Source organism: Taudactylus pleione, unplaced genomic scaffold (assembly GCF_031769625.1).
Source record: "Taudactylus pleione unplaced genomic scaffold, aTauple2 ptg000135l, whole genome shotgun sequence".
NCBI lineage: Eukaryota > Metazoa > Chordata > Amphibia > Anura > Myobatrachidae > Taudactylus > Taudactylus pleione.
Window position 1 is genome coordinate 4676100 of NW_028284537.1, and position 27250 is coordinate 4703349.

General features: G+C 45.4%; 1 protein-coding gene across 1 annotated transcript in view; it reads left to right on the forward strand.

Annotated features, from left to right (window-relative positions):
* The window catches only part of LRIG1 (leucine rich repeats and immunoglobulin like domains 1), a 110359-nt gene that overhangs the window by 73474 nt on the left and 9635 nt on the right, over nt 1–27250 (forward strand). The window contains exons 5-14 of the mRNA XM_088473381.1: nt 715–858; nt 2721–2864; nt 5248–5391; nt 7750–7893; nt 17564–17644; nt 19571–19642; nt 20456–20527; nt 21128–21291; nt 25734–26051; nt 26960–27241. Of these exons, the coding sequence (XP_088329507.1) occupies nt 715–858; nt 2721–2864; nt 5248–5391; nt 7750–7893; nt 17564–17644; nt 19571–19642; nt 20456–20527; nt 21128–21291; nt 25734–26051; nt 26960–27241 (1565 nt within the window). The remainder of the gene's footprint in view (nt 1–714; nt 859–2720; nt 2865–5247; nt 5392–7749; nt 7894–17563; nt 17645–19570; nt 19643–20455; nt 20528–21127; nt 21292–25733; nt 26052–26959; nt 27242–27250) is intronic.

Below are 27250 nucleotides of genomic sequence, written 5' to 3' on the forward strand. Positions count from 1 at the left end.
CAGGGGGTCATTCAGACCCGCTCGCGAGCGGCAGTACGCTCGCAAGCGGGTCGATGTTCCCCACTGCGCATGCGCACGACGGAGGGAGCTCCGTCGTGCGCATGCGCGAGACCCGGGGAGCGACAGGCTTTCCATCGCTCCAGGTCTCGCACCAAAGGGGGCGTGCTGTCTATGTTGATTGACAGCACGCCCCCTTTGGTGAGCGTGCCGGGGGCGTGCCTGCCAGACGGAGGCGTTCCTATGGGAACGCCTACCGTCTGAAGCCGGCCCCAGTGACATCACTAGTGATGTCAGTGGGAGTGATTTTGGCTCTGATAGAGCCAAAATCACTCCAGGACTTGTGGCAGGGAGACCCTACCGCAGGGTCTCCGTCGCAAGTCCGATGGTCGCGATGGTCATGACCATCGCGACCATCTTTTTGGCTGCTCGCATATGCTGTGGGTGGTCACCCACAGCTATACGAGCGGCCAGGAGGCCTCTCCATTTTCATGGAGGAGGGCCCTGATTCAGAGCGAGCGCTCTGGTCAGAGCGTTCAGCTCTGAATCAGGCCCACAATTTGTATTTATAATTGTATAATAAGATATATATTGTATGACATGTTTGTTACAGATAATGCAATGGTATTTTTCTGCAAAGAATGCCCCACTCATCACTCACGAATGTCACGCCGCCTGAAATTGAATAGTTGAGTTTTTTTTTTCTTTTTTGCACAGCAACTTGGGGAGCAACAAGCTGAACAGCCTGGAGCCTGGAGCATTTGACAAGCTGTCACGCTCTCTGCTTACACTTCGTCTGAGCAAAAACAGAATCTCCCAGCTTCCTGTCAAATCATTCAGACTCCCCTTACTAACCCAACTGTAAGTACCAGTGCAGAGCTTTAATTAAGGCTCCCCACACCCCTCTACAGATATTGCACCTCTTGGGATTAACTTGCTAACTGTGACGATTTTACCAATGCTCTGTATTCATTCCAAAACACCACCTAATAAAACATGTTAGATTTTTTGTTTTGTTTTTCCCCTTCGGATAAATGGCTTGTTTAAAGATTAGAGACCTATTTTACCTAATAAAGCAAGAGCCAGTTGGACTTTCAGACGGACGGGGGCCTCACTGCCTTAAACAATGATGTTAAAGTTTTAATGGCGATCGGTAATTTTATCACGTTCTTTGGTTGAGGCCTGGCACCATACTGACGTTTCCAGACCACACAGGGGATGATTAGGCAGGAAATGTTCTACAAGGTGATGGCAAAATAAATCTTCTTTGTTTTGCAAATAAAATGTTGTCAAGGTGGTATGCAGTAATTTAATAATGTATGTACTATAGGCATTGATGTGCTCTCATGGAGAACTTGCAAACTTCTCACATGCAAACCATAAATCTAAAATATGCGTTGTGCCAAAGGGAAGGTCAATGTTCATTTTTAAATGAAGTGAAAAAATCGAAGTTGGTTGAACTATTCCCAGGTAGCTAGACAGGTCAGTTTTGGGTAGCTCCCTTCAATCGTTTAGCTGACCAGGTGTCACAAGCCGCCTGCGCCTTATTTAACAACAGCCTCTGGTCACTCCTCTCAGACCCGTTGCTAGGAGACTGGGACGCCGGGCTGCTATTTCGTTAGGTCCTCCAACCTGGCTGCTCCGTCATCTTTGCTCTCTCCTGATTGGAGCTATCTCCTTTTTTACCTCGGCTGAATCCCTGCCCGGATGCCGGCTATAGCGTTTGTTACGTGGCTTCCGTGTGTAGAGATCATTCTCGTGGTATATCCAGTACTTCCTGTCAGCGTGTTTATCTTCAGTTACCGTCGTACTGAGCGGACTTCAATTATTTTCCTTTGCGGTAGCCACAGCCGCACTTCAGTGTAAACTCGACTGTTCGTTACAAACTTTACACCCGTCTCAGCCGCACCGCTGCGTCTGAGTGGATATTAATTTTCAATCTTACTGCTGTCCCAGCCGCACTGGTGCTGTAGATGGGGAGCGAGATTAGAGGCAATGCTATATGATCTGCCACCCTTTATACTTCGCACTATGTAGCTGATTCAGACCCGCTCGCTAGGATGCGTTCGCTCGCACCCTGTGTATGCAAATCCGGCACACATCCAGCAAGGCAGGCAATCGCACAGCAAGGCATAAGCACGCCCACTATGTCTTGGCGTGCGATCACTTTGTGTATGCAGACGCCCACCAGCCTATCTTAAGACGCCCACTTGCGCACGTCATCTCTAGGAAGTGCATGAAACCATTGGTACATCGAGCACCATCGGATGCGATCGCAGCTCTTGAGGGTGACTATACCCTGCCGCAAGCACTGCGAGCACTTCAGTGTGAAATACAACCAGGTAACGTGTACAGTGGCGCTGCCTATTAATTATGCACGCCACGTTAAGACGCTCAACCAAGCCTGCGTTCGTACCTCCACTCCCCCGTTTCAAGTGGCTAGCCCCTGTCACCACCCACAAACTGCTTCTCCTGTCGCTCACTCTGCTGGGCTGTCTATGCGCAATGAGCGACCGCTTCCCGATCACTCGCACTGATTCGCGCACGTGCACTGTGATGCATGTGCATATTACGAAAATCTGCCAGCTATGAGCGCATGCATCCTAGCAAGCGGGTCTGAATCAGCTCCTATGTGCCCTTGTCCCTATTGCACGGTGTGGGCTGGCTATCCGCTTAGGCCATGTAACATTGTCACAATGTATCCTGCTATCTGTGTGTTGTAGGGAGCTGAATCGGAATCGTATTCGACTGATAGAGGGACTCACATTCCAGGGGCTGGACCACCTGGAGGTTTTGAAGTTACAGCGCAACAATATCAGCAAACTCGCAGACGGGGCCTTCTGGGGTCTTGCGCGAATGCAAGTCCTGTAAGTATTGGTCAGCTGGTGCCTGAGTTTGCTAAGGAGATGTAAACAGAACTGTTTGTGTTTGGCAAGAAGTCTCAATTTACTTTAACGTTTTATTTAGTTACTGGAAGGTGGCGATTCAATTACAGGCGATGTGCTGTACATTATATTTCGGTATGGCGCATCGCATCTGCCAATATCGGCCATTTTGCCTCGCACACCTACAGGCGTGCAGAAAAATCGGTGTAGTTGTGACTATCATAGCTGGCCGATAAGTGCACAGCCGGGTGTCGCGGCAATATTCGAGGGCACATCGCCAGTAATGGAAATTACCCCTAACTGTTAAGAAATGGAGGTTACCAGGAAGTGTTTTCTACTGGTATTTAATATTGCAAACTTTATACACAGTGGAGGAAGCCTTATATTCACAAGAACACTATCTAGAACCAGTAACCACCATGAAGTACACAAAATGACTATTTGTTTATAACTTAATTTAAATTAGACCTTGTTCCTCCCTGAGATTTCCCAGTAATAACAACAAATAGTGTGAATAATATATATGTGTGTATATATAATGTGTGTTCACTCTAGCTCCGGCGGCAGGCATGGTGCCAGAGCTAGAGAAGGCACTTCCGCACGCGTGCATCCGAAAAGGGGCCGTGGCCATTGAAAAGGGGGTGTGTCTATAAGACGCGTCACCCTTTTCGTAACTCTTGGGGGCGTGCCCGGCACTTACACGCCGGGCAGCCCCCAAGCGCTGCTGACAGAGTAGATGCCAAGCACATGCGCCCAGCATCTATTCACCGGCGGTGACCGGGTCACCGCACATTTCCCCACCCGCGGGACACTGCGACCCGCGGGTGAAGAGGGCACCCTCAGGCTGTGAAGGGCAGGGCGATTTTTGCCCTCTTGAAGGAGGGCAGGGCACGTTTTGCCCTCCAGAAGGAGGGCAGGGCGTCGCGCCCCGCTAAAACAGCCTAGCGGGAACGCTATAATATGTATGTATATCAGATATATCCTCATACAAGGGTGGGGTATGGGAGCCCTGCACTCGGGATGCCGGCTCTCAAAAGACTGAAGTGGCATCCCGATGCTGAGAATCCCAAAAGGGGATACGCAAGTATGCTAACCCTCCCCCCCCACCTCTCACCCTATAACCCTCCAACCCTTCCCCCTCCACCTTTCACCCTCTAACCCTCCACCTCTAACCCTTCCCTCTCCACCTTTCACCCTCAAACCCTCCCCCCCTCCACCTATCACCCTCTAACTCTCCCCCCTCTAACCCTTCCCCCTCGCCCCCTCACCCTCTAACACTAACCCTTCTTTTCTGCACCCTAACCCTCCCTACCCCTAACCCTCCTGGTTAGTGCCTAAACCTAACCCTCCCTTCTTAGTGCCTAAAGTTAACTACCCCCCCCCCCTTTCCCTTGGTGGTGTCTAACCCTAACCTCCCCCCTCCCGCTGCCCTATTTCCCCCAGGGTGCCTGAACCTATCAACCCCCCCCCCTCCCCACGGCTAAGAGTGCCCGCTATATTTACGATCGGGATCCTGGCGTCTGCATCTCCACTCATGTCGGGATTCCAGCGCCTGTCTTCTATCCGCAGTTTGGGATACCGGCGCCAGGATTTCGTCAGCTGGCATCCGGATGGTAGATAATGAGGTTACATCCCCTCATCCACCTAGCCTCAATATGCCTTGCAGCACCAGATCCGTCGCAACGAGCTGCGCCTAGCAGTGTAGCGTCTTTTTTGCTCTGATGTGCGTCTTATTCGAGGTGTGATAACATAAACGCACTTCACAAGCCTGCACGGATTAATTTGATATGCAACACTTGTATATTTATGTGCGACTGCGCTCTGTGGGACTTGAACTGGGAAGAATGAAACTCGGCCGATGCATCGTAGCACTTCATGTATAGATCGGCTGCACACAGATACACCAGTGTCTCATATCCGATTAATCAGTGCCGTCTTGTGAAGCGTTTTTGTCACATCCTGTTGCGACTAAAACAGACTTTCAAGTGAAAAAAAACGCTCTGCGCAACACGAGTCGCACGGGACCCAGTGCGCCTGGAAAGGCTGCTTGGGGTGACTGCGGCAATAGTGTATAAGGACACATCTGTATATAATGTATATATGTTGTAACAATTAGATAATACGGATACCACAGGCTTATGTCTTCAATAAAATGCCTGCTAGGCTCCACGCGGTTTACAGGTCAAGGTATGGGTGGATATTCCTTCACTTCAACTTCCACAGCTGAATAAATGTTAGGTAAACATTGCCAATCTTGTCTTTATCTCCAGTGAATATTTGTATGATTGATGTATATACTGCAGCTAAAGGCCACATTTTAACCAAAGGGCTCATCATTTCCCCCCTGCTTGCCTGTCTCTTGTAGTCATCTGGAATATAACAGCCTGACAGAAGTGAACAGCGGTTCTCTTTACGGGCTAAAGTCGCTCCAGCAACTTTACCTCGGCAACAACGCCATATACAATATCAGCTCTGGGGGCTGGAGCTTCTGCCAGAAACTGCAAGAGCTGTAAGTATCCCCTACCTGGGCAGCTATCACTACCCAGCGCCACCTATGGCAGCAACGCAGACCTGCAAGCTAGAAATGCTTTCGTGTTCTCTCCTGATATCCTAACTGTCCTCACTAATATAATCCACAAGTGGATAGGTACCTGTCTATTTTGCAACATCAGCTCGCCTGTCTCCTGAAACAATCTGTGCTGCTGTGTGCATTCTGAAGAGCTCTACGGATTGTTTTATATAACATAATATACATGCAGCCGGGCAATAGATGAAGATTGATAACAAATATATATTCGGAATACAATTCTTTTTGTAGAGGGCCCTATTAAATCATTCCAACTACAGCTTGGTCTTCCATTTTATTTTCCATGCTAGGATAGCATTTGAATTGTAAACATGTCCCTCCCCACCAAAATTAAGCTCTGATGGCTTATGTACTTGGGTGTGATCTGGCGCCTGTGAGTGTTCCCACATTTTTAAAGCGGCAAACATTTTAAAGGCCAAACCATTCTTGCGAGTGTTCCTGTCATTTTTAAAGCGGAAATCATAGAGGCAAAACCAAGATGGTTTTGCCTTTACAATGATTGCCGCTTTAAAAATACGGGAAGACTTGCAAGAGTTCCCGCAGCAGCGCCAGTTCCAAGGTATCTATAAAATCTATAAGGTTGTTTAGTGGACTTTGCTGTAAACAGAATTCAACTGTTGTTATACTTGCCAATTACTTTTTTTTCTCTCCCAAGCTGGCTTACCGAAAACAGCACAGTAACCCCACTGTCTCGCGTATTAATATGGCTAAAATATTAAATTGCTCAGTCAGAATTTGAAGAGTAGTTACCACTTCTCCTGCAGAGTTATTTATTCACTTGGAAATCACACACCGGGCATGCTGCGGGCTACCATTAAACGCCCCGATCTGTGCCATCAATTTTAGCTCTTAATGTCGATAGCTCCGTTTTTTTTTTTTTTTTTTTTACATTTTCGTTTTTGCGTTTGAATGATGGGAAGTAGGAGCAGAAAAATGATCTCTCTGTTACTCGGGGGGCAGATGTTTTCTCTGCGTTTTATCAAAGTGAACTTTTTCTTGTTTTTGTAAAATCCAGGTCTTGGGTTACTTTTCCCAGAATCCGTTTATCTCTTAGCTGAATTCTTTAATAGTAAGTGCAGACATTATTTTGGGCCTGTGCCAGTTTGCGAGCTAACTTTCTTTAAGAAGTGTTGCACAGCTCATTAATTATGTCTGACTACAGTATCTACAAGTTTTGTTGCCCTTAAAGTGACAAGTAATCCTTTGAACGTCCACAATAAAACTGTGAATGTTTTGCGGCTACTGTAGTGCCTGTTATACTATTCTATTTTTTTTTTTTCTTTTAGAAATGGATTTTTACCACACACTTTGACTATGTGCTAGATTTATGTGCTAGGTAAATGATAGAGGGGCTTATGTAATAGATCTGCTGCCACTGCGGGAACTCCTGCAAGTCTTCCCGTATTTTTAAAGCGGCAATCATTTTAAAGGCAAAACCAGCTTGGTTTTGTCTTTAAAATGATTGCCGCAGCAGCAGAAGATCGCAGCCTACTGCCTAAGCCCCAGAATCTGATTGGCCGCCATGCAACATCTCCACATCTCTAGATCGACAGTAAATAGGTCAACAGTCAATAGGTCGACACCAGATGGTTGACAGGGTCAAAAGGTCGACTGAGAAATGGTCGACCAGTGCAAAAGTTCGACAGGTTCAAAATGTACACAAATGGTCGTCACAAAAAAATGTTGACACTTTTTTTTTATTTATTTTTATTTTTGTGAATTAACCTTAACCCTCCCCTAATCTACCCCTAGTGCATAACTTAACTGTCCCCTCCGCCAGGCTAACCCTCCTCCAAGTGCCTAAACCTAACTCTCACTCTAACCCCAACATATGAAAAAACATTTAAATAAAAAACATGTCGACCTTTTGCCCGTGTCGACCTATTAAATGTCGATCTTTTATGCAGATACCCTCCCTAGGTAGCACCTGATTATTTTTATACATTTCCACATCTTCCCCTCAGTGTTCACTGAATATTTACCCTTTTCGTTTGTCATCTATTTAGAATCTTGGCAGCTAATGAAGTTCTTACTCCTCAGCTATTTACACAAAATAGTCTCCATAAAGTTTTTTTTACAATGGACAAAAATAACATTAGTGATTGAGACTATTTACACTTATGTGCGTTTCTTTTGCATATGTTTGTTGTGTTGCTTTTTTGTTTATCAGTAGAATGTAGAGAATGTCCATGCTGTGCCTTCCCTTCCCCAGTAATGTCCGTGTTACAGCTGTCTGATTGGTCTGCTCCGGGTCACATGGTATCTATTTTGTCTCCACAGAGTCCTTTCTCATAATAACCTGACTCGATTAGACGAGAAGAGCCTCGCATATCTTGGGTCTCTGACAGTCCTGCGCCTCAGCCATAACTCCATTAATTTAATTGTAGAGGGGGCATTTAAAGGGCTTCAGAAACTGCGTGTATTGTAAGTAGACATTGTCAATAAGTAGCTATGTTCTTATTATTCACATGTATATGCAAGTAATAACTAATGCAAAGAAGCAACATTCCTGTTCATGAGAGGCTATAACCCGACACTGTCAATTTTTTGAGAACGTGCTCTTACCCAACGTAGATGACAAAATTACGCGGGAGATGTATCAAACCTTGGAGAGAGCTGAAGTATCAACCAATCGGCTTCTAACTGTCACTTTACAGGCTCTGCGCCTCATTTATCAGCGACTTTTATCATACTAAAGGAGTTTTAAAACTCGTTGTGCATGATAATGGTGCTCCAGCCAATCAGCTCCCAACTGGTCATCTGTTTGAAAAATGACAGGAGCTGATTGGTTGGTACTTTTATCTCTCTCCAAGCTTTGATACATCTCCCCCTTAATTGGAAAACTTTCAAGATACTACATTTTGTTTTTCTTAATACACAGTCTTTAAAATATTTCTGATTGGCTGTTACTTTTACACAGCAGGTATGTTTTTGAAATGCTAATTTTTGGTTTTTTTTTACTTTTTATTGATTTAAAACAACCAGTTGAAAGTGTATAAGTCATGCCACGTCATTTTTATGGGGTATGGTTGCTTGGATGTCAGTTACCGTGGTTGCTTACACAGACGCTCGGTCACACAGGAGTCCATACTTAGACCTGAAAATTGCACCTGCCATAGAATTAGTGCGCATTTCGATGGTGCAACTGATGGTGCACCTAAAGAAGCACCAATCCGTATTGCTGCATGTACAGACAATGACAGGGGGTTTCTCAGACCTTGCACATTCGGACGAACAGGTGTAAGCAAGGGAAGGTCTTTGTAGCGCCATTTGCATGAAGTCACAGGTGGGCGGCCAACTCTAGATCCACTGTCCCTTATACGCAACTTTATACAGCATAGTTGACAACCCCTACTTAATACACTTGCAACTTGCATATACAATAATTTGTAAGGAGCAGCATTAATTCTAATAGTACATTGTCCAGCTAAATTGATAGTTAACTAACATATAAAATAGAGATGCCATATACCAAATAGAATAATAAAGGTATATTTACAATAAAAGTGATGGTGTTGCCCATAGCAACCAAATTCTAGCTATTATCTTCTAAAAGGTGCTAGATAAATGATGAGTAGAATCGGATTGGTTGTTATGGGCAACATCTCCACTTCTATAAACTTTAGCACATATACCTCTGAATCCCTGTGCCATTATTGCGGCCAAGCAACCTAGCCTGTACCAATGCATATTCAGCAGAGCGTAAATAGATACAAATAGTTTTTAGTTTTAATTCAATGAACTGTTAAGAAATTCACCCCCCCCAAAAAAACTGTGTGGAGCCCTGCCTGCTTTTATTCAGATCTCCACACTGACTGACAGACGTGGTCTCCCCGGGGATTTGTAAAGCCTCAGTATTTGGCACACAGAGAGCAGCATTTAATGGCAGCTGTTGGTGCCTGTATTTCATTCAGGATCTGTTGGCATTCCAAAAAAAAAAAAAGCGTTAAAGAATGACACGGCCTTGTCCAGCTCACGTTTAATGCAGTGTCCCTTTCAGCCGGGGAAGAATGGGGGAGAGATGCAGGGTGAGCACTGATTTAATAAGTGGGGGAGCGTACCGGCCCACGCACCTGGTGAAAGGGACCTAGACATGCTTTAATTATAGCCCATTGTTTAGATGCCTTTCCTCGGTGCGAAACTCCTGAATTACTGGGATATTCAAATAGAGGTCACACTGGAGGACCTCAGTCCTATGATTAATAGGGCTACTTGCATTTAGATGCAGCCAGCCAGAAAGAATAGGAAATTGGCATGGGAGAGGAGAGAGCTGAATAGAATGAAAGATGGGCTCAAGCCCTTCATTGTCTGTCCAACAATAAGGATCTAAGTTTTCAATGGAAGAGCAAACTGGGCCAAAAGAGACGATAATACACCAGGAATGGAAATTGATTCCATGTAACATCATGGATTGGGAATATAAATGACGGTCACCTATGGGTGCATTACAGCGTTCCATTGCTACATAGAAATTGGCTGAAGAGGGAGTCTGCTTTATTCCATGCTGGGGATTCTAGCTAAGTGCCGCCATAGCCTTGGTCACATGGGATACATTTTATTTATTAATTCCAATTAAAGTTATTATAATGGAAGTTGGTGTGTTAGAGGTTAAAATGTGTCTTTTACTGTTATGTGGAGCTGCACATAGAGGAAACAACAAACCACGAAAATGACAGAAATACAACATTTTCATAAACTTACAAATCTATGTACATGATTACAGACCACCGATTGCATAACTATGTATAGGGAGAGAGGGCCCTGCTGGTGAGAGCTTACATTCCACAGAGGATGCGGGTGGACACAGAGAGGAACAGAGAAGCAAACAAGGGGAAAGCAGAGTTAGGAGGAGGGGTGGTAAGCTAGAATGAAGAGGTGAGGCACGTTTGGATGGGGAGGGGGACTGGATGAATGTCTGTGTGTGGGAGGGGATTCCGGAGATTAGGAGCAGGGCAGGAAAAATCCTGAAGGTGGGAGTAGTAGGAGGTGATCAGGCAGGAGGTGAGAAGTTAAGGACTTTGTAGGGGTGAGAGAAGATTCTGTAAGGCAGGCCTGGCCAACCTGTGGCTCTCCAGCTGTTGTGAAACTACATGTCCCAGCATCCCCTGCAACTGTTTTAGCATACCCTAATAATAAAACTGTGGCAAGGCATGCTGGGACTTGTAGTTTCACAACAGCTGGAGAGCCACAGGTTGGCCAGGCCTGCAGTAAGGGATGGCGTGCCAGTGGAGAGACTGGACGAGGTAGAAGGTGAGGTAGAACACTGCCAGGGGAAAATAAAGCAGGCAGCGGAGTTGAGAATAGAATGAACAGGCGGGAGATCAATAGGCCGGGCAGGCAAAGGCTAGCGTACTGAATGCGAGAGACTATTGCAACTATGGGCCGTATTCAATTGCCGGAGAAAAGTCCCGGACTTTTCGCATACCAGAGTATTCGCCATCACCGCTTGTTTTGCCTCCGGAAAAGTATCGCGCTCGTCACCGCTTTTCGCCCTATTCAATTGCAAAGGACGCGAAAACGTGTCCCTGCGAAACTGAAATCGTCAGAAAGTCCTGTCATATTTGGGGAAATCACCCTGACACCCCCCAAAGGATGCACCGACATGGGGGATCACTATGGATACCCCCGACTAGCCCTGCTGGAGGTACTTGGGGTGCTATTTAGCGTCTTTGCACAAGTGGTGAAGAATAGCATTTAGAATTTTTTTTGGCAAAAATAAGTAGTCCCAGCAAATTTGGGGTACATGAAAATGGGTGCAAGCATGGTTAAAAATCGCTAAAGGGCAATTTTACAAAACGCACCTTCAGCATGCACCTGCAATCCAAAAAACTCATGGAGCATACTTGGGGGACCCCCTGGAGTCTATTTCGCTAGTTTTTAAGTTTGTTTCCCTACTTTTTTTTTTTTTTTTTCGCCCCCATAACGAAAGTACTTTTTGGGGGTGATCTTAAGTAAATTTGTAACTTTTTTCTTGATGCAGTTTACTTTATAAATAAAGTCTCTGATAGAGCGCTCCACACTGCTGCTGCACCTGACACCTACACCTTACAGCCCGGTGTTCAAAATCAACAAAATGTAAATGGTGTATGCACACCTGTGTCAGATACATATATCAGCGCTGTGTTTATATTGTTCAAAAATAAAGATAGGCCTATTAGATCTAGCAGCAAGCCGGGGTGAGTGGACAGAGAAGCGGTTTAGTCTCGGGTGAGAGCTGAGCCTCATATAACATCCACCGCTTGAAAGGAAATACCATCCTGTGCAAAGCAGGTACTATAGGATTTACTCTATATCTAAACACTCACCGACAGAGGTAAAGCAGATCATACCATATGTGATTGGGTCCCCACAGGTCCGGTAAGATACCCCTCCGTTTTCTGTGCATAAATATTACATCATTGAAGTGGAAGAGACTGTTTTTTTTAGAAGATTTGTGTTTTAAAGGATACAGTGTTTTTTTTTATTTTTTTTATCTTGATATTTTGTTACATTAAATAATTCTTGTTTTTTATGGATAATTGTCTGTTTGGATCTTTGGATTAATCAGTTTTTTTTCGGCCAGTTGGAACATTTAATTGGGACAGTGCATTCTTGCCTGTGTTGGGCAGGTGAAGCGATTTGGGATATTTTGAAGCTATTTATACACCATTTTTGGCTGTTAATTGTGAATATATTTTTTTTATTTAGAGCTATATAGAAGTCATCTTTATCTTTATTTTTGAACAATATAAACACAGCGCTGATATATATATCTGACACAGGTGTGCATACACCATTTACATTTTGTTTTTTTTGATGCAGTTTACCTTTGGGGGACTGGCCAAAGGCTGCAGGTGTGTTGCCGCAACTTTGCACCCCAAACCCCCAATTCTGCACTTTTTTCCGCCTCCATTCAGAGGCAAATCTTTTCCACTGGTTACAAGGCGCAGACTTGTCGCACCAGCAAAAAGTCTTTGCAATCGAACATGGCGGAAAGTTTCCGACAGGCGAAATGACGTCATCGGCGAAAACTTTTCACCGAGAACAACTTTTCGCCACCAATCGAATATGGCCCTATGACTGTGGACGTGCAGTGCGACGCTACATCCGATATGGCATGTGTATGCTCCGCTGCGCCCGACATTAACAGTGCATGCAACTCCGAATAAGACCCATAATGGTTTCCAACTCCCAGTATAGCAGAATGGAAATTACTGTATGCAAAATTTAGAGAGGGAACATTTTTTACATATATTAAACTACAGTCCTGTGGATTGAGGGAAGTTAAAGTGTACCTATCACCAGTGGCGGGCTGGGCCGGGGGGCAGGGTGCCATGTGCCCCCTGGGCCGCAGCGTCATGCGGGCCGCGGGCAGTCTGTGTCACTGTGATACAGACTGCACCGCGTGTGTAGCGCTGACCGGACAGAGTTCGGTCAGCGCTACACAAGTGACAAACACACAGCCGCCGGCACCGGCAGCTGTGCGTCTGTTTTGATCAGCAGCCAATGAGAGTCTGTCAGACTCTCATTAGCTGCTGCTGCGCCCACTGCGGGAGCCGCTCCATCTTCTGGCTCCAGCAGTGGGCAATGGAAGAGACGTCATGATGTCATATGACGTCTCTCCCATAATGCAGAGCGGCCCGGCCCAGGATGGACAGACGGAGGAGCAGATGGCAGCGGCGGTGGGAGCGGGGATTCAGGTAAGTGGTTTTTAAAATTTTGTTTTTTATATTACGTGTGTCTACTTGGGGGGGGGGGGGGTCTGGCACTACAATGAGGAGACCACTACTGGGGGCACTACAAAGGTGGGGACTACTACTACTGGGGGCACTACAAAGGGGGTGGAGGACTCCTACTACTGGGGGTACTACAATGAGTCCACTACTGGGGGCACTACAAAGGGGGGAATACTACTACTGGGGGCACTACAAGGGGGGTGGGGGACTACTACTACTGGGGACACTACAAGGGGGGGACTACTACTGGGGGCACTACAAGGGGGGGGACTACTACTGGGGGCACTACAAGGGGGGGACTACTACTGGGGGCACTACAAGGGGGGGACTACTACTGGGGGCACTACAAGGGGGGGACTACTACTTCTGGGGGCACTACAAGGGGGGGACTACTGCTACTGGGGGCACTACAAGGGGGGGACTACTACTACTGGGGGCACTACAAGGGGGGGGACTACTGCTACTGGGGGCACTACAAGGGAGGTACTACTACTACTGGGGGCACTACAAGGGGAGGGGACTACTACTAGGGGCACTGCATAGGGGGGAGGGGACTACTACTAGGGGCACTGCATAGGGGGGAGGGGACTACTACTAGGGGCACTGCATAGGGGGGAGGGGACTACTACTAGGGGCACTGCATAGGGGGGAGGGGACTACGACTGGGGGCTCTGCATCGAGGGACCACTGCTGGGGGCTCTATATAAAGGGCAATACTGGGCTTACTGCATAGGGGGGAGACTACAACTGGGGCCACTATTTAAGGGGCATTGCATAAGGGTTACCACTATTGGGGGCACTGCATGGGGGGGTGGACTGCTACTGGGGGCACTATATAAGGGGCACTGCATAGGGGGTACCACTAATGGGGGCACTATATAAGGGGCTTACTACTGGGGGCACAAGGGGCACTGCATAGGGGGGGATCACTACTGGGGGCACTACTGGAGGTCTGCATAAGGGTGTTCTCTCCTGTGGCACACGGGGGCACTGCATATGGGCACTACGACAGGGGACTGCCCCTAATCTTTATTTTTACCTTACATTAATCCCATATGGACCCGCCCCCTCCCTGGAAGACTTGAGTGGGTGCAGCGCCGTAGCACGCACGTTTTCCGGGCACCCTGGCTACACGCTACTCCTCTGCCAGGGCCGCCTGCATGCATTTGCCCCCCAGGCTAAGTTGCCAGCCAGCCCCTGCCTATCACTCATACTTAAACCATTTTGTGGGTTGAGCTAATATTCAGCATATCCATTTACAAATAACTTGTAACCTCATTGAGACAAGAGGCACAAAGTGCTTTTAAATAGGTCTCTAGTTCCTGTTAAATGGATAACCTGCAGTTTCATGCTTGAGAGATACAGATGTGTCCTCATACACTGAGCGTATTTACGCCATATGGCTCAAATGCATCTTAGTCGCATCGCAGATGCAATGAAAGCAGCTCAGTGTACCAGGAATTGGTTTTACACACGTACAAAGTTGCATATGAGGAAATCTCCGGCTGTTCGCATCAGACATGTTAAGAAGACATTTTAGCTAGATCCAAACAACAGTTATGTATAGGAAAACGTTTTGTACACCTTCCAAGGCCTGCAGCCTCATGCTTTTCAGTAGAGATGAGCAGGTTTGGATTAATTCGGATTTTCCCACCAAGTTCAGATATTTCCGGCCAAAAATCAGGTCTCCGAAAGAGACCCGATTTTTGGCAGCAAAAATCCGAATTTGACGGGAAAATCCGAACCCCCTCATTTTTACTTTTCATATGATCACAAAACTAGGGATGTGCAGGCTCGGATAGGTTCGAGTTTGCACGTTGAGTTCGGATTTTTCCCTCCAAAAAAACGGAACTCAGAAAGAGACAAAACGTCATCTTGCATGGACAAACATCATCATTCCTGGACGTCCAGGAATGATGATGTTCGACCATGCAAGATGACGTTTTGCCTCTTTCTGAGTTCCGTTTTTTTGGAGGGAAAAATCCGAACTCAATGTGCAAACTCGAACCTATCCGAGCCTGCACATCCCTACACAAAACTATCTGAAACTATAAAATGTTGACTGTTTAAGGTTAAATGTTAATTCAGTGGTTCCCAAACTGTGTGCCGCAGCACCGTGGGGTGCCTCGGGACACTTGCAGGGGTGCCTCGGGACACTTGCAGGGGTGCCTCGGGACACTTGCAGGGGTTGGTGGTCCAGCACCAAAATCAAATGATTTATGGTCAATGTAATGTAAATATGTAGACAAACAGAAGCACAAACCTGTCACCCACTACATAACTGAGCCTAAGAATGACAGGAATGACCGGTCAGCACAATTTACTTCACTTTGCTAAATTTTTTTTCTGAATGTTTCAATAACAAACGTTTGGCTTAGGGGTGCCGTGAATACAATGCTGATACTCTAGGGTGCTATGATTCAAAAAAGTTTGGGAACCACTGTGTTAGTGTATTTAGCATTAGTCTTGTAATTTGAACAGTGAACTTTAATGTGTTTAGGGGTTTGGCGCTCAGGGTTCTCAAACATGGTCAGACAGTTTTGCATCTCTCAAATTCGGATTGCACCTTTTAAGTCTACCAAAAGTTTCTGATGATATTTTAAACCTTTACGACCGATTCATTGAACTGGTTCAAGAACCACTTCTAATTAAAGTTTTAAGACTGAGAATCTAGTTGCAACTTGGAACATCTGTTAGCTGGGAGGCACCAAGCTCACATGTATATAGAGAACGGATGTCCTCCTGGGCAACCAGACACTTATTGGACTCGCGTAGTGTTTACAGGGAACATAGATGTGTAATCATTTGAGTTCCCTGTATATATAAAAGAAAGATAATCTGCACAATATCTGTGCCACAGTGCCCTAGCTTGTGTACTCATGCTGTTCCATAAATCTGGATAATCCTAAAGAAGTTGTTTGTTTAAAAACACAAACCAAAAAAACAATATCATGAAACATCCATAAATATGAGATATTTACTGGTTCCTGTCTGTATATTACTCCTGTCTGTCTCAAAATATGATCTAAAACAATCGCTTTGGTACAGTAAAAACTACTTTTAAACAATCTCAGCAAGTGGCATACCATATTATAATTTTGGCCACTAGGGGCAGTGTTCTATTGCACTTTGTGATTGCCGACTAGAATACTACCGTGTTTCCCCGATAATAAGACACTGTCTTATTTTTTTTTGGTTCCCAAAAACACCATAGGGCTTATTTTCGGGGTAGGTCTTATTTTAACTAAATTTGACAGCAGTGCCCCTTATGCAGGCCCCCCCTGTAGTAGTGCCCCTTATGCAGCCTCCCTTGTGTAGCAGTGCCCCTTATGCAGCCCCCCCCCTGTAGCAGTGCCCCTTATGCAGCCTCCCTTGTGTAGCAGTGCCCCTTATGCAGCCCCCCCCTGTAGCAGTGTCCTTTATGCAGGCCCCCTTATTGCAGTGCAAGTACGGTACTTACCTGAGTCACCGCCGTCCGGGATGTCCCTCTCACTTGCGTGCTGACTGGATCTAATATGATCCAGCAGGCGCGGCCGCACAGGATCCTCAGCGCGCGGGTGACGTCATGACGTCACCCGCGCACTGCATGACTGGGAACGCTGGTCTCTGCAGCGTTCCCAGCTCAAAAAGAAAAAAAGGTAGGTCTTATTTTTGGGGTAGGGCTTATTTTAGACCGGGCTACAAAAGTACGGGTAGGGCTTATTTTCAGGGTAGGTCTTATTATCGGGGAAACACGGTATGTGCAGTATTCAATTATTTTCGTGGTCCACATCTCCCATCTAAAGTGACGGGAGATCACGGGGTGCTATCAATTGTTGCTGATTTTCACGCTGATCGCGCCCATAGCGCTTGGGTTTAGCCGCGTAAACCGGCTACCTCCAACCAAAGTGCTGGGCGCGATTGCGAAAAGTGCTGTTTGCGTGCCCAAACAGGTCACTTTTCGACCCATTTCAGCTCGCACCCCCTTGGGGATGCGAGCTGAAGTGGTGCGCTGGCAGCACATCGCGCCAGACAGGAGCAACAATTGAAGCGCTCCTGTCGGGCGCGTAAGGGGGCGAAACAATTGAATATCGCCCTATGAAAGCAAGTAAGTGTATATGGGAATTACTATCTCAGTGCAGGACATACTTTAGGAAGGGCCCATCTGCTGCTATTACAGTATGTTTTCTCTATAAGGGTCAGGGCGTTCTAGAGAGAGAGACGCTGGAGAGTGTAAATTAGAGGCTGACTAATGCCACTTCTGGTCAATGCTGAACCTCCTATAAATTAAAGACTGCTTTCTGTAATCCCTTCCCAAACCCTCCATTTATTATTGAAAAGACGGACACAGCACTGAGAGAGTGGCTGATTGTAGGCGGTCTTCTTTGTGTTCTTTGCAGGGAATTGGATCACAACGAGATTTCGGGCACAATAGAGGATACCAATGGAGCCTTTAAAGGCCTGGACAATCTGAACAAGCTGTGAGTACTTTTCCCTTCTCAAGTCTTTCTCCGTCCCTCTAGCAGTAGGACTTCTCCCAAGCCTCCCCCCCATCCAAGTAAGGATGTCCGTTCACACATATATCTTCTAAAGAGACGGCCTGAAAGTCAGTGCACTAGAATAATGCTCATTGTATTGGAATATTAATGACTTGGGAGTAGTTCTGCCAGGTTGGGAAAGTTTTTGGGTGGTCCTTATTCCAAAACAGTTTCATTTTTATTTGCATTTTTTTTAAAGCTTAATAAAAAATAAAAAAAAATCTATTGTCCATGATCGAATTATGAATAAATGTCTGTGTAACTGTATATATATTTTCACAATTGTGTTTCTTTAAAGCACCATTAAATCTGTGATTGTGGAGAACATAAAATGTTATTTGTAGTTTACATTTTGTATAACGCAGGGTTAGGCGTTGTGTGGTTCTACAACTGCGGCAAAACCCGCCACAAATGGAGATTCAACACAGGATCTACTTAAGGTGCAATGTTTGGCTTAGTACATAGGAGTACTTTCCTCTGCTTAGTGACTTAGGATTCCTCCCCTGCCCCGTGACTAGCGGAGCTACAGAGGTGTCCTCATAACCTAGCCTCAATATGCCAAACGGCGTGAGACGCCAGGCGTGACTCAGTCACTCCGAGCCATCTTTTGCTGTAAATTTTGCATCATACTCGCATCGCAGACGCAGCAAAACACCACTCGAGGCAAAACCTCATCTTTCACGGACAAAAGTAACATTTGCCTCAGATCTGAAAATGGCGGGAAGATCCGAGCCAAAAACTAACCGCTCATCTCTAGTACAAATGTCACACATCAAATTGATCAGTGCAGTCTAGCAAAGTAGTTTTGCTGCTTCCTGTAGTATTATTTGCGCGAAATAGACGCTCAGCGCGACCAGGTCGCCGGATACCAGAGTATATAGTTCTCCAGGCTTTGGTGTCCGGTGCACATTGAATCAGCTGAAATATGTCAGGTCCCCCAACGTAATTTGGTGAAACTATCAAACTAGATGATTAAAACCAGAGTTAACATTCTCCACATTAAAAGGGCTGGGGGTGTTCTGCTCGTCCTTTGGCGGGCAAGGAACTAAAAATTATTTTGGACAGTTAAGTAGGGATTTAGGGCGTTGGCTCAAGGACATTGCAGGTTTTCTATTGTCTGTAAAAAAAAAAAAGATTAATGTAGATGGGTCTGTGTTTCTGAAATATTGAAGCCTGTCTGAAGATATAAAGGAGCGTATAGGATTCAACTCTGCCCATCCCCCAAGTTTGGAGCTGTTACGAGACAAAACGCCATTTTGCTGGAAAGCTCGGATCCCGCATGTAATTTTATGTGCGATCCAAAACGCGCAAGATATTAGATTTTTAAGGGAAATTGTATATTGGATAATTTTCACAACCAAGGGAAATCCAAGCCGCTTTCTCCTGCATAAAGACATGAATGAAAAGCACAGGCAGACGCTAAAAGATCTAAAAATGAATTTAGTGCCTGCAGCAACAGCAAATAAATATGAAGCTTACACTTACAGCGTCATTGGTAGTCACAGGAGGAGGATGTGATTGCATGATTATTAAATACTTGTTAGACCTCCCGTCATGTACAACAAGTGCTCAAAAACCAGCAACAGAACTACTGCCTAAACAAGTCTGTTGAATGGCCGCTTTCTTACAGGATAAATACATGCTTGTCATCGCTCTTAAATTGCATTAAAGATAAAAGGATCTCATTTCAGTAGTCAAAAGAAAGAAAAGACCTAATTTCTGTAGTTTACATTTAAACCGCTGTACACCGGACACACTATCTGTTTCACCCAAACTAATTCTGCTTTCTCTTTTTGTATTTTTTTTTTTTATCCCTCTCTCTCCCTCTCTCCTTTTGTTTGTCTGACCCTTGATGTTTGGAAACTGCAGATCTCTGTTTGGAAACAAGATCAAATCGGTGGCCAGAAACGCTTTCTCAGGCTTGGGGGCCCTCGAGCACCTGTGAGTGTCCCGTCATGCACTGCGTTTTATAGTGGGCTGCCAAAAGTAGCTGCTTGAGAGGTCTGCAAGCAATTTAATAGCGTCTTTGTAAGCTGAGAAGCTCGTCCATTTGAGCAGACCAGCTGCTTCCTTCTCATTATAAGTCAGCTTCAACTTTGGCCTCTTGTTGTGCCAGGAAAGGAGTTGGAGACCATATGGCAAATTTGGGCGCATTTTTTTATTTCGGGATTACTATAAGAATAGAGTACACTTGACTAATTCTTTTTTTTCTTTTCTTTTTTTTTTTATACATATTCTCCGAAATAGTTAATTGCTTAGGCCCATATACAGACACGTGTGTGTTAATTTTCCCCCGCTATGAGGGACAGACACAAACCGGGCTATCATATGAGTGGGACAGATTGAGCTTTCCTCACTCAGTCTGCAACAAGCTGTTTGTATGCAGCAAACTTGGCCAGACAGAAGATATTTTTTATTTTTTCCCTTCTCCCTCCCCGAGGACTATGAGTGCTTAAAGTACTGAATCAGCATTAGTTTCCTTTTATAAAGTAAATGCAGCCAGGATAGTGTTTCCCCCAGGGTGACAGTTTTTTGTCGCAATTGTTTTTACTCCGATATAAATATATTTTTTATATATAATTTTTGGAGACTATTTTAATTTTATTATTTGCTGGCTCCAAATAAATAATTTCATTGATTTTTAGATTTTAAAGCTAACCGATAGTTTAGTTACCAAATGTTCGTCATTTTTTTTTGTGGTCAGCAGGTTAAACGTTTCTTACTTCTGTGCTTTTTTTTTTTTTCTTCGGGCAGAAACCTCGGTGGGAATGCCATGCAATCCGTGCAGGCCGAGGCATTTGAAGAAATGAAGTCCCTGAGAGAGCTGTAAGTTCTAACAAAGTTCCGCTGCGTCGCAAGTCGTAAGTTTTTGTTGTGGCAGCATTAAGTGACCTCACACGGTCCTCGGGCCAGGCAGACAGCAGGAGCGTTGGCTCATGCCTGCTGTGTTTGCGTTAGAAATGGCAAAGCAGATGTATGCAACTGTTAAATTCTCACAGCTGAGTAGGCATTTTATGGGCAGAGACAATTTTTTCGGATGGAGTTAGCCCAGAAGTTCCCAAACGCAGTCCTCAAGGCTCCCCAACAGTTCAGGTTTTAGGTATATCCATGGTTGAGCACAGGTGACTTAATTAGTACCTCAGTCAATTTGATTTAACCACCTATGTTCAACCATGGATATCTCTAAAACCTGAACTGTTGGGGAGCCTTGAGGACCGCATTTGGGAACCTCTGAGTTAGTTGGGAACCTCTGAGTTAGCCTATTCTCATACGTTCACTAGGAAGCTCAGAAATGATTGATATCGAGGAATAATCTAGTCCTCCACTAAACAAGCCCAATTAGTGTCAAGCTGCAGTTTAGCTGAAGTGAATGCAATCCTGAGTTATAAGTGAAGTGCCTCAGTTGTACAATTGTCTTTTGTCCAGATACATCAACAGCGAGAGCTTCTTGTGCGATTGTCATCTCAAGTGGCTTCCTCCATGGTTGACAAATCGAAATCTGCAGTCCAACGTAAAAGCCGTTTGTGCGCATCCAGAGGACCTACAGAACGAGAGTATTTTCAGTGTCCCGGCAAGGAGCTTTGTGTGCGGTAAGGTCCAGTCTTATACTCTCGCTATTATCTGTCATAAGAACATATTAGGGCTATTTTGTACTTTTTCTTAAGCTTTTTGCAGAGAGTATATAAAAATTATCAAAAGGCAGCGACGCAGTGTAATACCTTGAATCCACTTTGAGCTGACTGAGGTGGGGTCCTGTTCTATACTGTTGAACGGGATGTGTTTTTGATCCTTTAACTTCCGTAGGAAGTGCATTATTACTTTTATTACATTTTTAATTTATAGGGCGCCGCAAGTGTTCCGCAGCGCCGTACAGAGAGCAAAACAATAAGACAATACAGGGTTACAGTACAGTACACCTAGTACTACAAATCTCCACACAGCCACTGATGCAATGTGCGCAATTGAAAAGTATAGCGTCCGCTGAAACCTGTAGATGTCAGCGTGGGCGCAAATGATGGGTCTAGTTCATCTGAAAAATCAAAAACAGATGATTGGGGTCCAGGGGCAGAGAGCCCAAGGAGGATGTGTGGCAGGTGATGAGAACAGGAGGGCGGAGGGCCCTGCTCATGGAGCTTACAGTGAAACGGGAAGGGGGAGACAAATGGAAGACATAAGGAGTGAGCCAGTGCAGTCTTTGGGGGTCTAGTTACTAAGCAGTGTTAGGAGACAGAGTGATAAGTAAGTGATAAGGTGCCAGCCAATCAGCTCCCAACTGTCATCTCACAGGCTGTGTTTGAAAAATGACAGTTGGGAGCTGATTGGCTGGCACCTTATCACTGACTTATCACTTTTCACTGTCTCCTAACACTGCTTAGTAAATAGACCCCTAAGTCTTAGTACAGCACATGTCTTAGAGCATTCTCAGTACCACATGTAATAAGCACATTCCCTATGTACCCTTGCTCATGATTAATTTAAGCCACAAATGAGGCAAGACTGAAAAGTACAACTTAATTAAATAAGTGATTCTAAAGCAGTAGGAGGGTGTGCCGTCCTGTCACGTTTCCATTAAGCACAATACTCCCTTTTTAAGGTGTACTGTCACCCATGGCAACCAAATACAATAGACACAACTGTGCTGTCACCCATAGCAACCAAATGCAAATGACACAAGTGCGCTGTCGCCTATAAAAATGAGGTGCGAATAACACAAGTGTACTGTCACCTATAGCAACCAAGGGCGAATGACATAAGTGTACGGTCGCCTATAGCAACCATGTGCAAATTACACAAGTGCACTGTCACCTGTAAAAACGAAGTGCAACTGACAAGTGTACTGTCACCTATAGCAACCAGGTGCAAAAGACACCACTGTTGCCTATAGCAACCAGATGGAAATAGCACAAATGTGCAGTCCTCTTTTTAACAACTAGGGCAGAGGTTCCCAAACTCCGCCATTACAGTCCAGGTTTTAATGATATCCATGCTTGAGCACAGGTGAGTAAATTAATACCTCAGTCAATTTGATTTACCCATCTGGACTCAAGCATGGATATCCTTTAAACCTGGACTGTAATGGCAGAGTTTGGGAAGCTATGAGCTAGGGAAATGGCACAAGTTTGCGATCACCCATAGCAACTGGAGTGCTGTAGTGTGGTGCATCTATAGCAACCAGGAGGAGCAAATAGCACCTATCTATAGCAACCAGGTGGAAAGATTCTGTAACTATAGCTGTAAGCCAGATTGTACGCCTGTAAAGTAACAGGAGCTGACGCCTGGGTCTCTGTAGCATGACCAGATAACTGTATCCCCAGACCACCCTCGTGCCCGGACTGAATCATAGACCAGTATCAAAAAACTCTTAAGGACACATATGTGCAGAACATGTGTTGCTTTCTGCTCACACCCAAATCCAAGTATTTCTCTCCTCTGTGGTCCAGCTGGCCCTGCGTCCTGGACAGCTGAAAACACAACCCCCACAGCACAAACAAAAGGTTTCCAAAGACTAGGTACTCGAAGATCAAGCTTCATTATAAATGTTTTTGTTTTAGATCGGTACGTGGCTTGGAACGTTTTGCATTGCTTATTTAGTTTACTGATTTGTGCATTCCAGCAGAGGAACTTGCAAAAATAGAGATTCGTCATTCGTGTCTTCAACTTACCACATGTGCAGAGAGAGAAGTATTGTCATGTATCACAGCTACCAGCCAGGGGGCCCAGTGCACGAACTCCTCTGTCTGTTCTTTCTGTTTTATTCAGTTAAGATTTAAACCAGTGAGGTGTGCATAGGTATGTACGTATGTGGAGCAGCAACTGTATATATTTCATACCCCAAATAGAGTCTGGAGAGGGGGGTGTGGATTAAACTGTTAATTGTAAATGTGAGAGTTGCATTTACCGCACAGAATGTTTTTTTAAAGACCAGCATCTGGTTTCTTCTTTACAATCAGATGGGAATAATCTTTCCTGTCGGTTCAAATGGAAATTTCAAGTTTTGCGAATAGGCAGCAGCCATGAGAATCCCAGAGGTCTATCAGCCACTTGGCGGCGATTGCTAGTCGTACTGGCACATCATCATGTCAGCGGCTGGTACAGCTAGATGTAAAGCTTATGCCTCGGTATCCAGATTTACCTCAGACGGAGTCACGTAAACGCGCTCACTGTACTGTGGCCTATGCTGGTCAAGGCTTTCCACCCCCCCCCAAATCAGCCCCTGTAAGGGTAATTGCTTGTATGCAGGGCCGGTGCAAGGTTTCTCTGCACCCTTGGCAAATGTTCAGCCCACAGCCGCCAACTACCAACACCCACTTCCCAGCCCCTCAGGTGAAAGTGCAGATGTAGCGTCTTGTAAGTTCCACAGACGCCGCCGGCATTTAGTCCCAAGTTTAATTTTGTGATGGGTAGACTTGGTAATGCCCTCAGATCTCGGCGCCTTGGTAGAGCCGGCACTGTCTGTATGTGTAAGGAATTCAGTATGCAGCAGCTTCGGTCCTCATGCAGGGCACAGAAGTGTATCTGTGGCGGAAGAATAGAGCTAGGTAGGTACACGCCTGAACTACTTCACCCACGATCCTTGCAACTTTATCCTTTTCTGATCAATGAAATGATCTCGAGAACATCACCAGTGTAAATAATAGTGATTAATCGTTCCGACCCGAACAGTCTATCTATCCTTAGAAAGATGGTCACGAATATGACTTTTTAAATAAACAATCAGCCGAAAAATCTGGCAGATGATCGGGAATTCACACCGTCTAAAAATGTGCATGATACGGCCTCATCGTTTTGGAGAAATGCTGTGCAGCAGGTCAGATCCAAACATCCCGCCCGACTGGGTTTTGGAACAATAATCGTCCCTGGTTGCTGTGTAGACAACATTGTCCAACGCTGCATGCGCCTCTGGGTGTCCATTTTAACTCTGTTATATTAGTGATTTATTCTTCTTCCTCTTTTGTGTTCTCTACACTCCAGTAAAAATGATAGCTCCCATGGGCAGGTCCTTTACCCCATAGAAATTTTTTTTTATGTTCTACACAAGTACTTGCATCTGCGAAGTTATTATATATTCTCTACAACTTGGAATTCTGGCCTCTACTGTAGCCACAGTGATTATCCCGCCAGTGTTTGGGTGTTTTTAGAAGAAAAGACACTATTTTAACCTTCATTTCTGGCAATCACATTGTCCAAGCCTCATATTCAAACCAAAATAACACCCTCGCCTTTTATACAGCAACCGTCTACCGTCCGCAAATAGCCATTAGGCCGAAAATAGGACCTAGCAGTCAGGGTGCCAGGGAAGTGGGGAGAGGGAGGGGTACAGGCGCATGGATCAAAGTGTAACAAAGAAAAATCAAAGATCTTAATCTGTAACAGATTTAGGCAACCTGTGGCCATCCAGCTGTTTGGTGGACTACAGGGTCCAGCAAGCCTTCTCTGCTTCTAATGAGCATCAGGTTGCCTAACTTATAAACTCCCATTTTTTTTTTTGTCTCTCCAAAGGGAGTTGATGGCTGAAGTACTTAGTTTAACCTTTTACATGATGGAACTAACATAAAATTTTAAGCCCCAGTGCCTGAAGTACTGACCTGGCCATAGTGTGGATGTAATATTCGGGATGTAGTCGGTATCCCGGTGCCAAAATCACGACGGGTCGGGATCCCGGCACCAGTATCCTGACCGCCGGCATCCCGAAGGTAAGTATCTGGGTGTTAGGGGGAGGTTAGGGTTAGGTAGCGGGGTTATGGTTAGGCATTAGGGGGAGCGTTAGGGTTAGGCCTTGGGGAGAGTGTTTGGATTAGGTTGCAGGGAGGGGGAGGTTAGGATTAGGAACCGGGGAGGGGTAGGGGTTAGAAAAATACTCACTGCTGTTCTCTATGGGCGTCGGTATTCTGACTAGCGCATCCCGACAGCCGGGATTTCATACCCAACCCTAATATTCTACCAACATGTTGGTAATATGTAACGTGATGTTTCAAGGTGACCTAAAGTGAATGTTCCAAAAAAAAAATATTCTCTACCTTTGGTCTCCTAGATGATCTGCCGAAACCGAACATCATCACACATCCGGAGAAGACCATGGCGGTGGTGGGGAAGGATGTCCGCTTTGTCTGCTCCGCCGCCAGCAGCAGCAGCTCCCCCATGACCTTCGTGTGGAAGAAAAACAGCGAGGTTTTGCCCAATCCGGAGATGGAGAACTTTGCCGATGCCAAGGAGGATGGGGATGTGATTGTCTACACAACAATTCTGCACCTGCGCAATTTGACTTTTTACCACAAGGGGCAGTACCAGTGTATCATTACCAATCATTTTGGTTCTACGTACTCCAACAAAGCTGAGCTGACTGTAAATGGTGAGTGAGGATCCAGTTAGGCCAAGATGCAGCATCCATAGAGCAACCAGGTTCCTGCAGCCCTCCGGGCGCTACACACTGCCATGAATTTATGTATGGTCTATCGAGATATATATATATATTGTAATTGAATTTCCAATATTGAAAGGTAACTCTTACTGCTAGTATTCGCTGTTTTACTCTACTGAGACCATGTTACTGCAAACTGTGACCCCCCAGTGCCGTTACTGGTTTCAATACTAAGAACTGGAACATGCTGACGTTTTGCATTAAAAAGAGGAAGTGTCCATATACGTCAAGTGCTACGGTAGCATGTTTCTATAGCAGTCAGGAGGTTATTGCAGGTCACACAGGCTTTCCCAGTGTATTCGCAGAGAACAAGCATCATTTGGAAATAAAATCAGCCTTACAGCAATGCTCCAGAACATGAGTAGCGATGCGCGTTTGTGGGTTAATTTGAAACAATGTTTCCAACTTCAGATCCATCTACATACGTTGCAGGAACATTGAAAACCCTTGTACAATGCACAAAATGAACATCAGTGGTTATGAGACCTAAGGGTGGTGTCACATAGTATTTTTTTCCCGCTTTAGCCTAATCTTTATAGCGGTCGTGTTGCGCCTTCAAAAGTGCAGAGCTTTTAAATTTGCTCTAATATACAATGTATTTAATTTGGAGTTTCATAACCATAGAAATGATGTATTTCAGTTCGGAGAAATGAGACCCTGCAATTTAATCGTCTAGTAGAAACTGATGTCACTTCTGCATAACAATGAATAAACAATGTTTGCAAATCCGGAGTTGGGAGATGTTGGACGGTCCCTTTAAAGATGTGATTGATTACACTGATCGCGCTTTATCTGGTACATAGATCGTGCTCCTTATTGTATCATCTATTTGATTACAGTTCTGCCGTATTTCACCAAAACCCCAAGCAATAGGAACATAAGGGTGGGCACCACGGCCAGACTAGAGTGTGAGGCAACTGGAGACCCCAACCCAGAAATCGCTTGGCAAAAAGACGGCGGCACGGATTTCCCTGCTGCCCGGGAACGGCGCATGCATGTCATGCCCGAAGATCACGTGTTCTTCATTACAGCCGTGACGATCGAGGATATGGGAGTGTACAGCTGCACGGCACAAAACCCTGCCGGATCCGTCTCTGCAAATGCAACATTAACAGTACTTGGTAAGCTTG